The 16,886-nt window shown below is 43.9% G+C and overlaps 3 protein-coding genes across 5 annotated transcripts in view; 2 read left to right on the forward strand and 1 right to left on the reverse strand.

Moving 5' to 3' along the window:
- The window catches only part of elmo3 (engulfment and cell motility 3), a 27,191-nt gene extending 23,741 nt beyond the window's left edge, over positions 1-3,450 (forward strand). For all 3 annotated transcript variants that reach the window (XM_072698651.1, XM_023827179.2, XM_072698652.1), the window contains 5 exons: positions 609-721; positions 1,081-1,185; positions 1,353-1,432; positions 1,526-1,606; positions 2,741-3,450. In XM_072698651.1, coding sequence (XP_072554752.1) covers positions 609-721; positions 1,081-1,185; positions 1,353-1,432; positions 1,526-1,606; positions 2,741-2,953 — 592 coding nt within the window. In that variant the 3' untranslated portion in view covers positions 2,954-3,450. The remainder of the gene's footprint in view (positions 1-608; positions 722-1,080; positions 1,186-1,352; positions 1,433-1,525; positions 1,607-2,740) is intronic.
- A 3,526-nt stretch (positions 3,451-6,976) lies between these two features.
- On the reverse strand, positions 6,977-13,119 carry fbxl9 (F-box and leucine rich repeat protein). Its single transcript, XM_023827046.2, has 7 exons — positions 12,600-13,119; positions 11,668-11,769; positions 9,213-10,199; positions 8,213-8,431; positions 7,899-8,111; positions 7,578-7,795; positions 6,977-7,294 (listed from the first exon to the last, which is right to left on the reverse strand). Exons 1-7 carry the CDS (start codon positions 12,624-12,626, stop codon positions 7,126-7,128), a joined length of 1,935 nt encoding a protein of 644 aa, XP_023682814.2. The 5' UTR covers positions 12,627-13,119; the 3' UTR covers positions 6,977-7,125.
- Positions 13,120-13,768: 649 nt separating this feature from the next.
- On the forward strand, positions 13,769-16,742 carry tmem208 (transmembrane protein 208). Its single transcript, XM_023827048.2, has 6 exons — positions 13,769-13,963; positions 14,268-14,363; positions 14,498-14,557; positions 15,118-15,254; positions 15,527-15,611; positions 15,705-16,742. The coding sequence occupies exons 1-6, from the start codon at positions 13,958-13,960 to the stop codon at positions 15,840-15,842; spliced, it is 522 nt and encodes a 173-aa protein (XP_023682816.1). The 5' UTR covers positions 13,769-13,957; the 3' UTR covers positions 15,843-16,742.
- The last annotated feature ends 144 nt before the right edge of the window (positions 16,743-16,886 follow it).

Here is a 16,886-nt window from a genome sequence, read left to right on the forward strand (position 1 = left end):
AGACATATGCCTATGCAGCTCATCTGCGTGTCTGAATGCACATCTCCACGTCTCTCCTGCACATCTGACTGCACATATCCATATCTGTCCTGCCTGTCTGTGTGCCTGATTGCACATCTCCATGTCTGCCCTGCCAGTCTGTGCATCTGACTGCAAATCTCCAAGTCTGTCCTGCCTGTCTGTGTGCCTGACTGCACAACCCAGTGTCTGTCCGACTCGTCTGTGTGCCTGATTGCACATCTCCAAGTCTGTCCTGCCCGTCTGTGTGCCTGACTGCACAACCCAGTGTCTGTCCGACTCGTCTGTGTGCCTGATTGCACATCTCCATGTCTGTCCTGCCCGTCTGTGTGCGTGATTGCACATCTCCAAGTCTGTCCCGCCTGTCTTCGATCCTGACTTGTACATCTCCATGTTTCTTTCATCCATCTGCGTGTCTGGCTACACATCTCCAGGTTTGTCTTGGCTGTGTGACCTTGATTGCTCACCTTCATGTTTGTCTTGCCCATCTGCGCATCTGACTGCACATTTTCATGTTCATCCTGCCCATCTGCAATTCTGACTGCGCATCTCCCTGTTTTTCCTGCCCATCTTCACGTCGGTCCCGCCAGTGAGCTGAAGGAGCGCCTGAAGCCGGAGCTCCTGGAGCTGATCCGGCAGCAGAGGCTGAACCGCCTGTGTCACGGGACGCTCTTCCGGAAGATCAGCAGCCGCCGCAGGCAGGGTGAGTCCAGAGCGAACTCCATCTGCCTGAGTCTGACTCCTGCTGAGCAGTCTTTCTGGAATGTTGTGCTTGTGTTCCACTGCACAGCCCCCACCTGTAGCCCCAGGTCAGGATCAGAAGCACTGTATGTTGGTTTTAGGCTCATTACCCTAGTCCTGTCAAACTTGGTGGAGTTGGCTTCAATTGCACTCGTTTGTTTCATGTAATTAAGGACCTGGGGTTGTGAGGCCCCTTCTGAAATGCACTGTGTTGTTTCTGCATGCTCTCCAAAAATGGAATCCCCCCCCCCCATGTAATTTTTTGGGTCCAGAACTTGAGAGTGGAACACGCCCCGACTACTCCTGATTTCGCCCTGACAGATAAGCTGTGGTATTGCCGCCTCTCGCCCAATCACAAAGTCCTGCACTATGGAGACGTGGAGAAGGAGACGGAGACTCCGCCCATCGAGATGCTTCAGGAGAAGAGTGAGCCCACTCGGATTCCTTTGCACTCTCTGGGAGTGCCGATGGCCGGCCTTGATGTAGCTCTGCTTTTTGCTGGGTTACCTCAGAGCAGGTCCCCACACTGTATCTCCACTGCAGAAAGGATGTGTTGTGCACTTGCTGTCTTACTCTGCTCCTCTTTGTTTCAGTTCCTGTGTCAGACATTAAGATGTTGCTGACTGGGAAAGACTGTCCTCATATGAGAGAGGCCCGGGGGAGACAGAATAGGGTCAGTCCTGGTCCTGTGGAAGCACAAAGCTTAATGTCCACTGATTGAGGGCATGTCAGACCAAGGGTACCTTGGTATCTCGTTTCTCTGCAGGAAGTCCTAGATCTGGCCTTCAGCATCACCTACGACGTCGAGGACTACAGCCTCAACTTTGTTGCCTCTTCCAGGACCGATGTGAGTCTTTGTGGCTCTTTACTCACTAACCCACTGTTTACTCCAGTTGTCCGCTCTGTGTACAGTGGCTAAGATGGTCCCAGATCGATCTCCTGAATGGACTCCTGAATGCCCTTGTCACGTGAATGACCCTCATCAGTGATCCTGAGAAGTAACGTTATCGCAGCCCAAAGTGTGTGGCCTCCTGCATTAGTAGTCTAAAGAGCACTGAGTGGCCCTGTGGATTAGGTTTGCGATTGGAAGATTGCTGGTTCAAATCCTGTGATTTTGATGCTGGGCCATTGAGCAAAGTCCTTATCCTCAGTTGTTCCAGGGACGGTCTCAGTTATATGTTTATTTGTATAAAATGTTTTCTAGATAGATGAATGTGATGAATAATACTAATACAATGATCCCCCGCTATATCGCGGTTCAGCTATCGCGCCCCCCCTGTATCGCGGTTCAGCTATCGCGCCCCCGCTGTATCGCGGTTCAGCTATCGCGCCCCCGCTGTATCGCGGTTCAGCTATCGCTCCCCCCGTTATATCGCGGTTCAGTTATGGCGCCCCCCGCTGTATCGCGGTTCAGCTATGGCGCCCCCGCTGTATCGCGGTTCAGCTATGGCGCCCCCCGCTGTATCGCGGTTCAGCTATGGCGCCCCCCGCTATATCGCGGTTCAGCTATCGCGCCCCCCGCTATATCGCGGTTCAGCTATCGCTCCCCCCGTTATATCGCGGTTCAGCTATCGCGCCCCCCGCTGTATCGCGATATCTAGGTTTTCATTTGAAGCACGAGCTCAGAACGAAAGCTGTCACTGTTTCTGGCTCAGCCAGGGTGGGGATGATGACTCTTGTTTGGTTTCAATCTCTTTGTTTGATATCTGCAAAATTGCAGTTATTAGATATTTTGGTGTGGTGCCCTTTAACAGTCAAGGTAAAACAAGTCAGGAGTTTGTGGGTGCAAATTCTCTGGAAGGAGTGCTGGGGGGGTGAATGCAGGAACAGTGTCAGTTGCCAGTTGCACACCAATTTATTAGTTTGTCTGGCAGTCAGAAAGTCACCCTGTCTGGCTGAGCTGTGCATTGTTATAATTCTATAACCAACTCAGCCACCTACCCTCCCTCCCTCCCTCTCTCTCTCTTACACCCCCTCCCAGTTTTGCCTGTGGACAGACGGACTGAATGTTCTGCTGGGGAAAGAGATGACCAGTGAGAGCATGCGCAGCGAGCTGGAGATTCTGCTCTCCATGGAAATCAAGCTCCGTCTCCTCGACCTGGAAAACGTGCCCATCCCCGACTCCGCTCCCCCCATCCCCAAACCTCCGAGCAGCTTTAACTTCTGCTACGACTTCAGCCAGACAGAGCAGTAGGACATTGGTTGGGGTGGAGCGCCCTCTTGAGGTGTAGAAGGGACATATCAAAGGGGTATGGTTACATCAGTAGAGCAATTGTGGTCATGTTCAGTGTGTGGAACTGTGTGTAAGAGGGATGTGAAGTGTAATCTTGAAAGAAACTGGGCCTATTTTAAGGTCAGACGGTTTCTGAGTCCCGAGAGCTTCCAGGTGAAAATTTATAAAGGCTTGTATGATTTATAAACATTGATATTGGGGGAGGGGTGGTGTTGATGGAGAGACACATTTCAATACAGAGGTGCTAGTGATATTTAATGGTACAAAATTAACCTCACTGAGATGCCACTTATGTCTCGCATCTGTGTGGTCTGTTCTCAGATACATGAATTTCTTCCTTGCCGCCTCATTCTCAGGCCGAGAAGCATGTCAGCTTTAAAGTTCCCGCTGGCGATGGCTGCAGCTTCAGATGCGTCACGCTTGTTACTCTGAATCTGGGCTTAAGCCGGAGGCCACTGCGACACGCAGGTCCATGGTACCTCTGCACTGCGGGAATGCAGAACGCTGAAGTTATGCTTGCGGCTGCCGGCATATTTACTGTGGGGTCTTTGGTTTTTAAACCCTAACGTGGTCCACAAAGTCAGTTTGGGGAAACGGGATGTATTAAGCTTCCTGATAGGAGGAGGGTATTCATTCTGTTGAATTAATTTTCTTGTGTGTGCACATTATCACCCCGTTTTTCTATTTTAAATAATTTGGTGTGTTCCTTTTCAGAGACACTTAGCGTCCCTAAATAACTGGACTCTAAGAATCGGCAGATTGTTTGCTCTGTACGGGGCACTTCAGCTCAGATGCCTCCTGTTTTGGTTACTGATTGTGGAATACATTGCTACACCTTTCTTTAAAAATAGCATCGAGTGAGGAGAGAATTGTTATTGTTAGTTCTCCTAGGCTTTTGCTTCTGATCTGGTGGAAAAGTTGATGATATATTAACCTGTGGTTGAGGATTTTTGTTGTCTTGTGCAATAATTGTCTCTGGCCAATATGGCGATGAAATGAAGAGTGACAATGAGCTATAGGATGGAAACTGATTCAGGAATCCAGCCTTATGTCTTTCTGAGTACCAAAAAAACCCATACCAGTTATACAGCGAAACTTACCCTGGCAGATTCTCTTAAGGTGTGCTCTCTAATGAGTAGGAGTTTTTTCTGATTCTGATTCTAGAATTTTATATAAACCCTCATAAACATGGCATGTATTCAGAAGGAACGTCAAGTAAGCGATGCAGTCTGTAGTGAAGGTTATTCCACTATTCCTTCATCGGTCATAGCTATTGTCATAACAGCTCTTTACCATGAAAGGTAAAACTGAAAGATTTCTTTAAAACAGGTACACTGAAGATGACTATGATCATGTCTATATTTTGTCCAGTAACCACAAATTATTGCCAAAAAAAAAAAATAGTCCCAATTAGAACTATTCCAACATTTATTATATTTAAACTTAATGGTACTTTCTGAGAGGTTATCTTCACCAGAGGAGGACATTTCAGGTCCGGAAAGTAAAAATCCAGACCACTTTGCTTCAACCAGCCAGTTATGTACTCTGCGACTGTGAATCTTTATACTCAATTTACTGGTTGAAACAAAATTTTGGCCTGGATTTTACTTTCCGGACCTGAAATGTCCATCTCAGGTCTTCACTGAGTAGAGGCTAATGAGTAGGAGTCAATCCTGCATGAAACAGTGTTTGGGGAGCTTTGCTGTCCCGTTTTAATACGGAACAGAATTTTGGGGTTTGCTGCACACTCACCAGCATTAACATGGAATTACTTGACTGACTTCGGTATCTGTATGGCCTACAGTTCCACTTTTCCGCGATTTGTTTGACCTCTTTGAAGCTAACTAATGTGGCATGGTGACAAGATGAGTATACAAAACGATACACCGGTGGCCTGTGCCCCCCCCTCATTCTTACCATGTTTGGATTTCTTTGTTTGGCTCCATTTGTCTCCATCGGGAAGACAGAGATTTAAAGGAATTGGTGACTACATTTTTATCTGGTGGTTTGATGCGCTGGCATGAATCTCGGCGATCTTATAACGTACATATTAACTTGATGACAATACCGGTGCTTCACATTATTCTGTCCCCTAATGAGGTCGATCATAAGGTACACAAACCCATTTCTGTATTTCTAAGAAAGCACAGTATGTTTGTAGCATCAACAGGGATAGACGGAAGACAATTGAGTAGCCTTACCTGACTAGCACTAACGAGATCTGTTTGGTGCAAGTAAAGCTGCAGTGTAATCGAATTTAATCAAGGTTGTTAAAGAACAGATCAATGTTAATGCAATTAACAACTCAATCAAGAGAACTTAACTGATTTGCTGGTTAAACAGTTCTCACCTAAGAATACTGGTCCCTACATTTTCAGTGATAAACACTTTGGTCAAAGATTTATTTTTTAAATAATAATAATAAATAATAATAAATAGCTTCAGTGTGGGGTTACTGTATTTTTAAGAATTTTGAAGGCTACAAGAAAACCGAATGATGCTTATTTTGTATATAACACGTATTATTGTTTTTCATCTTTAATTGTAATTGTACTGTAAGACTGACCAACTGCCAATATAGTCACAGCAGGCAGAAAAGACCTATGATATGGCTAGTTTTAAAGCAGAAAAGTTTTAAACGTGTATGTCAACTTTTATTTAAACCAATTTAATTACGGAATTATGTGGAACCTGGTCTGGTAGCATAATATGGAATTCCTTCAATGTATTTATTTTATTTTCCACTAAATGGTTAATCTCCATTGAACTAATTACGTCTTACAACTTAAATGCATGATGTAAATAGGAACGTTTTCTATATCGGGACATTTTACATATGTGTTTCTATAAATACATCTATATGAACCTTAATTTTTTGTTAAACTCTTAATGTGTTAAGATTTTTTTTACATCAACATTAACGGTACCAACCCAGACCAAAGAGGAGGAAAAGCTTTAGGAAAAAAAGATAATATGACCTTGGCAAAGTGTTTGTTTAGTATTCATCAGTTCCCTGTGCTTCCTGCAGTAAAGGTCATGTTGTTACCACAAGAAGTTTGCTTAGTTTTTTTAATAATTTCTTTTTGGAAAGTGCGTGTGGCGCATGCATGTCTCTCTCTCTGTCACACACACACACCACAGAAACATACAATCACACATATACATGTATGTATTATGTGTGTGTGTGTGTGTGTGTGTATGTATGTATGTATGTATGTATTTATGTATGTATATATATAGTTATATATTTTTTGCTCTTATTGAGAAATACAGGCACCTCCAGCATTCAGCAAGATGCATCAATGGATATTTGATCTGTCACCTTCTGTACAGCCCTGTCTTTTAATGTGATTGTAACACTCATTGATTTAAAGTTACACATCATATATTCTTAAAAAAAAAACACATGGTTTTTGTGCAGCAGCCTGCAACTGTTGACCATTACTGATATTGTGGACTTCTTAAATTGAAACATTCAATTGTCCATATTTCAGGACATACACATACAATACATGCTTTTCAGCTCACAGGAAATTACTTTTAGTAGAGATATAACTACTAAAGACGGTGCGCACAATATGACAGATTAAAATACCTTTTCAGAATTTGAAATGTATTGCACCACTATCCTCAGCATCATCACAAAATAAAACTTTACGCTTTTCCTAAATTTACTACACAGTGATATAATGGCCATGTAACTACTCGTTCAGAATGAGCAGTTCTTCGATACAACTGTGTTTTCTGTCCCTTGAGCTTACATTGATTGTATACAGTTCCCTGAATTTCCCTGTTTATATAACAGCAGTCCACATACAGATCCATTATTATGGAACGATGACTTGAATCACAGTGTCCTCACTCAGAGTATCTGCAAGAAATGACTGAACCCGAAAGTACAAGGAACAGGAACTTCCATCATGAGAGCTGTTTGGCCACATTAACGCCCCTGGTTAATGAATAGAGCCAGCCCTGCTGGACACCCTAAATTGTTCTCTCTTAAACGGGCCACTGCTTGCAAATGAAGTACTGCAGCCATCTTTGGAGGTAGCTCAATTAGCATTACAGACCTGATATTGTTCAAGTCCAGTCAGGAACAAAGATGATGGCTTGCATCTTTCTAAAGGTGACTCTCAGAGAGTGAAGGTAGGGTTGGCCCCGCCCACAAAGCAGTGGTTCACAGAGTCCAGGAAGGGCAGGTGGGACTGGAGCTGTTCCACCGCCGTCATGGTGATGCCCTTACACACGGAAATGTCCAAAGTCCGCAGGCTCTGACAGTGCTGCGTGATGGCAGCCAGGGACCTGGGGAAGAAGAGGCTCCGCATCACCGATATCGCTCAACGCCACTTGTGTATCACTCTATTTAACTACAGTGTAGTGTAACTGCAGTTGTAAGTTCTGGTTTAAACCTTTAATACACACATTAGGGCCACAGCTTTGTCGTTACTGCATGTCTTGACCCAAAGACAGTCAACATTTTTGCTCCCTCCGGTAAGGAGCTGGGAGGGAGCAAAAACAGGGACTGACTGGGTCCTCAAGGACCGGATTGGGAAACACTACCTTATATGATAAGAGAGTCTCTTACTTGTCAGTAATGCGGCTGCAACCAGCCAGCTGAAGGCTCCATAATCTCCTCAGGAACGGTGCTGCACTGACGATGCCCTGATCGGTCAGTAGAGGGCAGTAAGAGAGGTTCAGGCTGATAAGGCTTCGGCAGTGCCAACCCACTGAGAGCAGGCTCTGGTCCGTGATGTCGTTTAGCATGGAGAGTGAGAGCCGCTGCAAGTCGGGGAATCGGAGAACCTAGGCAGAGAGGGGTGCCGTGTTAGCTCGGCCGTGTCCATGTCAGCTGACGGACTGCTGAATGTGCTGCTAGCGCTGTAGCTTCCCCCCCCCCCCCCCCCACCTGAGTGATGCTGGTGTCTGTCAGCTTGCTGCAGCCAGACAGGTCCAGCTCTTGAAGGCCTCGGAGGGCCAGCAGGGAGACCCCTTCCTGCTCCCGGAAGGTCTTCAGGTCATCCTCAGTCACCAGTCGAGGCTTGTCCACGAAAGGCAGGGGCGGAGGGCGGAAGAAGCCCATGTTCCCAAAGGTCCGGGTGAAGGAGGGGCCCTTCACCTCCTGCACAGCCGGGAAAACAGCCGAAAACCAAATCTGATCATGACATTGGAGCACAAGGTACCGGCTGGATGCTACACTGCTTGGCCGATTGGCTGTCCTACCAGATCCCTGTCAGGGCCGAACTCCGCGGTGGGATCGACCATTCCCAGCAGCCCCCAGTCTGTGATCTCCTTGCATCCGCCCAGTCTGAGCACCAGCAGCGACGGTAGGTAGGTAGCAATGGCACGTACACTCACATCGGTCAGGCATTGACAGGAAGTTAGGTCCAGCTTGCGTATGTAGGGGCCAAGAAGCTGGGCCAATGAGAATATCGCTATGTCCTGGGAGGAGGAAATCCCTATGAGAACCTGAGTCTGGTAATATGACCATCATCAATGACCAAAGCTTATCCTACAGGTTTATGGACCCAACCGTCAAGCACAAATTAAACCACCAACCAACCTTAAACCTGCACTTCTCAAACTGTGGATTACAACGTCCCTGGGGGTCACCAAATAATTGGGAGGGGTTGCAAAATGATTTTCTGAATATGCAAGAAACTTTTAAATCTCTTTTTGTGACTGCCCCCCCCCCCCCCAAAAAAAAGGGTTTAGGGGACTTAAACAGCAATACCGGAAAATACAGAATTTCTAGATTAAAAATCGTACATGCTTTCAGAAATCCATTCACATTACAAAGAAAGCATTTGCGGCTTTTAGGGAGGTTGTTTAGGTTAGTAAATATGGATATACCATATTTTCATGCTCTGTTCCATTGAGACAGCTTTTAACACATTTTTTAGGGGTAGAATCTGTACATTAGTGGCCAAAATTGTCGAAATACTTCTAGTTTTTTCAGATTGGAGAACTTTATTCAACTGTTGCTCCAGTCACTTATTTAATCATCCAGTGTATTATATTTGTATACAATATTTGTAAAACTTTGATTGTTTATAAACATTACCACCAAAAAATGCTAGGTGTTTCCACGGTTTTGCCACTAATGTACATTTTGCATTGTAAAAACTTTTAAACAAGTTGAAAATGCAACAACAAAAAAATACATTAGCAAAATAAAATAGTGCCACTTATTGGCTTTTAATGAGAAGGCGGCGACACTGACCCTGACGTAACAGCAGGCCCTGAAACTGAGGGCCACCAGCGAAGCCGCCGCCGAGGGGGACTTCAGGCCCTTCAGCAGATCCATGCCGCTGACGTGGATGCACTCGGAGAGGTCCAGGGTCTGCAGGTCCTTCAGCATCATGAGCTCTGACAGACCTTTGTCCGTCACCCTCCAGACGCGGGCCAGGTGAAGATGCTGGAGGTCCTTCAGGCCGGAGGCCACGGCCAGGGCTGTCGCATTCGTGAGCTCGGTGCATGAGCTGAGGTCCAGGGTCTTCAGCGCGGGCTGGTGCTTGCAGAGCGTGATCAGAGCCTGGTCGGTCAGCTCCTTGCAGCTCTGGAGGCACAGCTCCTCCAGGTGCAGGCCCTCGATCTTGGACAAGGACTTGAGGGACTCGGGCGTGATTCCGGTCCTACTTAGGTCCAGCCCCCGCATGGTGCCGGCCTGCTGCCGGAGCAGCTTAAGCAGATTGCGCAGAGAGAGCATCGCAGAGGAGTCTGGGCCGACGGGGCAGCCCCGGTATGGGTCAAACTCGAAGGCGATGTGGCACCCAGCCAGAGACAGCCATCTGAGGCGTGGGGTGCAACCCGTCAGGCGGTTAAAGGTCAGGTCGGACAGGTAGCGGAGGTCAGAGAGGTCCAGCTCTTCCAGGTGCCTCAGCGCCGCCTGCACCTCCAGCCGGCTGTCCTGCTGACTGAGGAACGCTCCTGACATGAAGAGGCTGTCGAGGCCCCTCAGATCCAGGCGCTGGAGAGCAGTCAGGCGGGGTAAGAGAGCCAGCAGGGAGGACTCGGTGATGCTGCTGCCCGGGAGCGAGAGGCTCTCCAGGCGAGAACCCAGGTAGCGGCCCACCTCCGTCAGCACTGCCCGCGACACCGCAGACCCATCAAGGTGGCTGATGACCAGGCCGCAGTGAGGTAGCCTGGCAAGCCCTCGGACAACATCCAGGGAAGACAGAGAGGCTGGCAGCTTGAAGGTTAGCTTTTTCTGCAAGGGATCCAGTACAAACTTTCATAACTCTGACATTTTCTTACACAATGTTTTTACTGACAAATTTAGGGCTGGGCTATATGGCAAAATATTTTTATCAAAATAATATTTTTGAATCAGATGATATGACAATCACAATATAATTCGTCATTATTTTTTTACTTCAAGGTTCCATTTTTGCTCAAATTCTCTGAAGAATCCCTTAAAACAGATTCAGAACACAAAAAAATATTAAGTGCAAACTGAAATCTAGTTTTAATAAATCATACAAAACTTGTTTGTTTATTTACTTACTTACTTATTTTTTGTCATAGAAAACACCAGTGCTGTTTGTTGCTGTTTTTTCCCTTCCTGCCTCGCAGCCTGTTCCAGGGAACGGGTTTGTAATTGTTGGTTGCTACCCGTCCCAAATTTTACGGGATCGTCAGTTTGGAAAAATAAAATTTTGAACCACAATTTATCCCGTATTACCCCCTCACCCACCCCCGATCTGCAAATATTATCGTCGGGGACTGGGGGGTGGGGGGCGATGGCATCCTTTATTTTAAATGTTGGTATCTGACTGTAAGCAGTTGCATTCTGTGTGTTCAACTGAGTGGCGATGTTTGCAGTTTTTCTAGTTTTAGTTGGCATGAGTTTTCGGCCGTTTATAGTACACAGTGCCAGATTGTTCCTTGTAGGACAATAAATTGGCAAAGTACCGCCACAATATCGATGTCTTTTATCCTGTTTATCCTCAACATCTCCATTTGTAAAAGACAATGTGTCTGCTGAGCTGTTGCTTTCTTCGCCGACACTTGAGATCAGGGGTACCGCTTGAGGTTTTGGGCCCCGTGTAAACATCTTATATTGGGCCCCTGATCCAAACCATCGACCTACCATCACCCCCCACCCGCTTTACGGAACCCCAGGTGTGTGCATCCTCCGAGTGAGCACTCATTTCTCCTATAACTCATATCTATTGCCAACTTCGCCAACCTTGAAGTTCGTTTGTTGGACGTAAGTTGTCCGTTATTAAAAGACCATATTAAAAGTTCGGTATTGCGTTTGTTTCTGTAACGTGACTGGCTGATAAGTGCTATCAAACAATGTTCCTTATCAACACTTTGTTGAAGGTTTTCCTTTCCTTATTGTTTAAATTTTGTGCAACAATAAATCAAAATATCGTTCATAACCTATATTAAATCAAGTGAGACCTCACTGTCACACTAACCATGTTCAGTACACTGCATATGGGACCGCCGTGCTCCATGAAGGCCTACATGGATAGACTGGACGGGACAGGGGGCACGATAGTGGCATTGACACACGATGTAAAGGTAAACGCTGATGGAATGTTTAGAATAGTCATGGTGGAAACATTAAAGTCGTCTATAGCCCAGCCCTACTGACAATATAAACATTTCACAGGTTATTGCTAAGATAAGAGAAAAGGAGTTTTAATTGAAAACAATGAACACATTACCTGGAACTGACTGTCTTGGCTAGCGATATACCAGCGTTTACAGACCAGCGAGGCTTCCTTCCTGTCATGTACTTTCAGGAACTTGAGTATGTAAGTGATTATCTGTTCAGAGGGACAGAAATTTTAATTATGTGCCAGTATAAAACAAGTTCAGGAATTTATTGGTGGATTATTCAACTTTTATTCTACTTATTCTAAATTCACAAATTTAACGCAAACAATAAAATGTCTTTCACTTTAGTATACAAGTTTATGTTACAGGTCTACATGTACTGTGTATATTTCGAATTGGAAATGGAATACAATGAGACTTCATTAAGAAAACACAGAAAGGTGCATGGATAATACCTCCAAACATTTACCAGACACTTTTATCCAAAGTGACGTACCTTTTTTAACATAATAATAAAATTGGAAGGTTATAGTCCCTGGAGCATTTGGAGGTTAAGATATTTGGTCAGTGCCCAGTACCGATCCCAGCCTATGTGGCGCCCTAGGCGGGCATCAATACCAGCACCCCACATCCGAGGCTAAATCAAATTGGTTAACAGAAGTTAGCGGCCGACTATAGGAATACCTGTCCCTGCAGGTGCCCAACGGTAAAATCACTGTACCGACTCCGGGATTTGAACCGACAACCTACAGGAACAGATTCCTTACCCTCTGAGCCACAAACAGATATAGTCTTATGCTGAGCAAATATCTTTTACTACTTATGAATGTTCATCGTAACCACTGTTTTTTTTTCTTTTTTAGATACTGCATTGACTGTCGTGTTGCCACTTAATAAAACCTCCCTGTCCGCAGGTAAAACCACCTAAAGCTGTCCCACGCATGGCACGGTTAGTCACGTGTCAGGTTATTAATTTAATTCAAAAGTTATATCGTTCATTCAACCATTTTCATAGAGCCAATAATATCGGAATATTTACCTCGATTGGCAATTCGGGGGTTTCCATTATAACTTCAGTCTCCCAAAGTCAGCAGGTTATAACACTGAGACACTCGGTTCGGCAACGGGTCGTCTCATAAAAACGCCTGACAGCCTTCAATTCACCGATCTCCTTCCTACGAGTCTGTCATCTTCATCTATGGATTTCTTTCACCCTCTCACTTAATCCTGTGATAAAGATCTGGGTAGACTTCGACCACAATTAATTTACATTATATCGCACAGCTTCCTACTGTGGATGTCTCTGCGCTGCTATTCACACCGCCTACAGAAGCAATCCCAGCCAACCAAACGTCACTCGAGTGCCGCCTTGCATGCTGGGAAGCGTAGTTTACTGTGAAGTTACACAGTCATGCCGAGAGTGTCATTCCATACGGTTGAACGTTTATATTCCGGAGGCATGAGTTTACAACAAACTCATCGCATGTGCTTTCTGATTTGAAGACCCTGTGGGGAGTTTATTTTTTTATTGAAAATGGTCAAACAAAATAGATAGCCATTGTCCCCTGAAGTTGTTTCTGGATCATTAATTTCAGATCTTTTCTGTTTTTGCGGGTAGTTTTTAAATTGGTGCAAGACAAGTGCTAATTTGAAAAAAAATTAATTAATTACGTTAAGGGAAACATTTTCCACACACCCCAACGATCAACGAGTCCTCTACATTTAACCCATATGTAACAGCAGTAGGCAGCAATTATTTATCACCCAGAGGACAGTGCTTGTGGGTCAGTACCCTGCTAGTCAGAACCAGTAACCTTCCAATCACAAGAGCGCCTCCCTAACTATTAGCCCCCACTACCCCAGTCATAGGCATATTATATGATTAATAATATTACGATTATAATAAAATTAATATTCATATTACGACCATCGAATATTTTATCCCGTGCTCTATAACGTTCCGTGTGTTTCTTAGTATAAAAGACGAAGCGACTCCTAATAAGCAGATTTTTCCAAGGAAACAGAACTTTGTCTGTGTTGTCAGCGCAAATTTCTTGAGAAAGAAATAAAAATCAAAAACGATACAATTCCATATCGTTATAACCCGGCGATTTATTTGTGTCACATGATAATTCCTATTCAAAATATAAACTGCTGTATATATACAGCCGCTCTTTAGACGGCAGTAGTGATTTTTCATTCAAGCAGGAAGAAGCAGGGGAAGGAAATGACGAATAAATCGGGCGCCGCAATTACTTTCGTTCAATGCTGATGTGTTGCTGCAGTTGGTTGTTTGGTCATTTCTTTACTACAGAAATTAAGCTAAAATACACCTCTAGAAGTGGATGTCGATAGTTAGAATATTTTCTGCGACATATTACGGGTCTGAAATACACAATGCCGGTATGTTATGCTAATGACAGGTTTTGATAAAGGTTCCCAGTTTGCTATAATTAGCTAGCCTGATCACTCCTATAGTACTTTTTTAAACGTGTATGACAAATAGCATAATATACTATTACCATATATGAATTGACAGTAATTTTGATGGATATATTTTGTCTATTAGACAGGTGTCGGTACGTCGCTATATAAAATTTTCTTTATTGTTTTTATTTCACACAAATTATTTTTTATATTAATCAGTTGTCTGCAAACTAGACAAGTTTCCTTTACTAACATCTGTTTTCTATTTCTTAATATTCAGCCAAAAGGAAAGGTAGGAACAAAAGGCAAGAAACAGATATATGAAGAGAATATTGCCACGCTTAAATTCTATACAAGGGTCATTCTTGGAGCAAACGTAAGTCCCCATTTGCAGTGTTTATCAGAATGCATTAATGAATAAAAAAAATGTCTGAAATTTACGTGAATTTTAAGGAGAGTAATTTTTGCGTTCTGCATGACCATGTGGCACGTTTTCACGTTTCTTCGCAGGCAATATTCGTTGCCATCAACCTAATGCTCTATTATAGCAGTTCAACGGTTTGGACATGGGTAAGATCGACTGACTGAAATCATGCATGCTTTATAGAGAACATGTAACTTTTATATAACAACATATCTTGCATTACATTACATTTGTGGGCAGTGGTGGCTTGATGGTTAAGGAAGCGCACTTGTAACTGAAAGATTGCAGGTTCGAATCCCGACCCGCAAGGCACCACTGAGGTACCCTGACCAAGGTACCGCCCCCAAGCACTGCTCCCCTGGCGCTGAATTAGCTGCCCCCTGCTGTGTCACGAAAGTCACATATGGGTTAAATGCAGAGGACACATTTCGTTGTTGCGTACTGTGTGCTGTGGTGTGTTGACAATGACCACTGATATTCTAATTCTACATGTATTTTTAAATTAAAAATGTGGTGCTGTAGGATATTCATTGTTGTGGATCATTGTCTGTTAATTAGAACATAAGAAATTTACAAATGAGAGGAGGACATGCAGCTCTTGTTTTAATTCCCCACATATATGCAAGATTTTCTATCCAGCATGGAGGGAACGTTTAGGTTTTGTCACAGTTCAATAGCTTTACTGCACGTTCTTGTCTTTCTGTAGATCCTGTTGGTGTTTGCCCTGTCGGTCTACATGGGCAGTTACCAGTCCATGTCTGCCATGGCCAAGCCTACCTTTGCGGACGATGGCAGCCTACTGGATGGTGGGATAGATCTGAACATGGAGCAGGGCATGGCAGAGTGAGTGTTGAGTCTGCCTCAGGTGAGCAGGTGCTGCTCTCCCCTGCAATGCCCTATATTGTACCAAGAGCTGTTCATGGCACAAAAAAATCAGCTTCGTCTGAATTACAGTCCTGGTTTGAAACAATTTTTAATTTATTTCTGTGTGAAAGTTCAGGTTAAATATATTTCTCTTGTGTGCCAGCAGAACCAGTGTGGATATATTAGGAATAGTACTTTTTATTGTGGTTTAATGAGGATTCTTGTGTTGTTTTTTTTTTCTCTCAATTTAGGCACCTTAAAGATGTGATTTTGCTCACTGCCATTGTACAAGTTCTCAGCACAATATCATCTTACTTCTGGTACCTCTGGCTTCTGGTAAGATGTGCCAGAGCACCGGGAATTGCACGCCTGTTTCCTCACTGCTGGTGGCTCATCTTTCTTACCGCACACTCTGTCTCTGCTCTTCAGGCTCCCATCCGGGCTTTGTATTTGCTCTGGGTGAACTTCCTGGGTCCCTGGTTTTCAGCGGGGACTCCGGCTGCCACAGAGGAGGTTAACGAGAAGAAACAGAGAAGACAGGAGAGACGACAAATCAAGAAATTTTAGCTTGGCAGAATACTGATGTCTGATAATGTTTTAAATTATTATGAGATAATCTGCTTTTCTCATATTGGGCTAAAAATGAGTTGCCCAACTGGTAAATCTGTCATTGACTGTAATTTATCAGCATGTCCTGACAATGAAAATGTTCTTTTTCCCTTTCTTAAGCATATAAAATCAAATTGAGTCCATTATTCTGTTTTTCCTCACTGTTATCACACTGTTATCTTGAGTTGTCTGGCGAAAGGTGCTCATTGAATGGCTGTACTGTTCCTCAGGTGCCATTTCATGTGCAAAGGCTTGTACAATTTTTTTTTTTTTGAGTAATGAGAGTTGTTAGATGTTAACATGACATTTTGAATGAGAACCCATGTTACTATCATAATTTTCAGAAGGGGTTTAAAAATAGACTGCTCTAAAACTGTGTATTTTTATATTCCTGAGGCAAACTGATCTATATTAGAACCTGAGACTAGTCTTTCATTTGTTTGGTGTCATTAATACATTACATTTGTTTCAGTATTACAACTTGGTATATAATTCCATGGTGTACATTGTTTCATAAATCACCAGGGCTATGCATGTTGAAATATGTTCAATCAGGAATGTTAAGTGTCATTCCTGATGGGGTTATACAGCTTTATTAGGATCATATATTTTGTCAATTTTATTTTGATAAAATACATATGATTGCAAGTGCTCTGGAAGTACATTATGCATTGTTGGAATGAAATTATAAATAGTGCAGGAAATTGAGGAATATTGCTATAATTTTATAAGAGTATAACATCCCTAAAGGCTTTATAAACGAATTATGAAAATGGTTTAGCCTTGGTGTGTGTCAGCTGTGTCAAACCAGTTACTACAGTTATTAAAGATTTTGCGATTAAAGGTTTAGTAACAGAACTACTTGGCCTGAATGGAAATTGGTGCAAAGTGCTTAGCACAAAAATGTTGTGACCAACTGATGCTGTGCTGTAGGTGCATTGTCTACCCTGTAATGCAGTTGTTTCCAGCTCTGGTCCTGGAGAGCTACTGTCCAGTAGGTTT

Source organism: Paramormyrops kingsleyae, chromosome 13 (genome assembly GCF_048594095.1).
Source record: "Paramormyrops kingsleyae isolate MSU_618 chromosome 13, PKINGS_0.4, whole genome shotgun sequence".
Classification (NCBI taxonomy): domain Eukaryota; kingdom Metazoa; phylum Chordata; class Actinopteri; order Osteoglossiformes; family Mormyridae; genus Paramormyrops; species Paramormyrops kingsleyae.

What these genes read in the sequence shown, in the direction of transcription:
- tmem208 (XM_023827048.2), top strand. An exon ending in ATGGAGCAGGGCATGGCAGA is followed by an intron (nt 15,255 to 15,526) that starts GTGAGTGTTGAG and finishes CTCTCAATTTAG; the next exon opens with GCACCTTAAAGATGTGATTT. An exon ending in TCTGGTACCTCTGGCTTCTG is followed by an intron (nt 15,612 to 15,704) that starts GTAAGATGTGCC and finishes TCTGCTCTTCAG; the next exon opens with GCTCCCATCCGGGCTTTGTA.
- fbxl9 (XM_023827046.2), bottom strand. Translation starts at nt 12,626, where the DNA reads ATGGAAACCCCCGAATTGCCAATCGAG. An exon ending in CCCCCGAATTGCCAATCGAG is followed by an intron (nt 11,770 to 12,599) that starts GTAAATATTCCG and finishes CCCTCTGAACAG; the next exon opens with ATAATCACTTACATACTCAA. An exon ending in GCCAAGACAGTCAGTTCCAG is followed by an intron (nt 10,200 to 11,667) that starts GTAATGTGTTCA and finishes GATCCCTTGCAG; the next exon opens with AAAAAGCTAACCTTCAAGCT.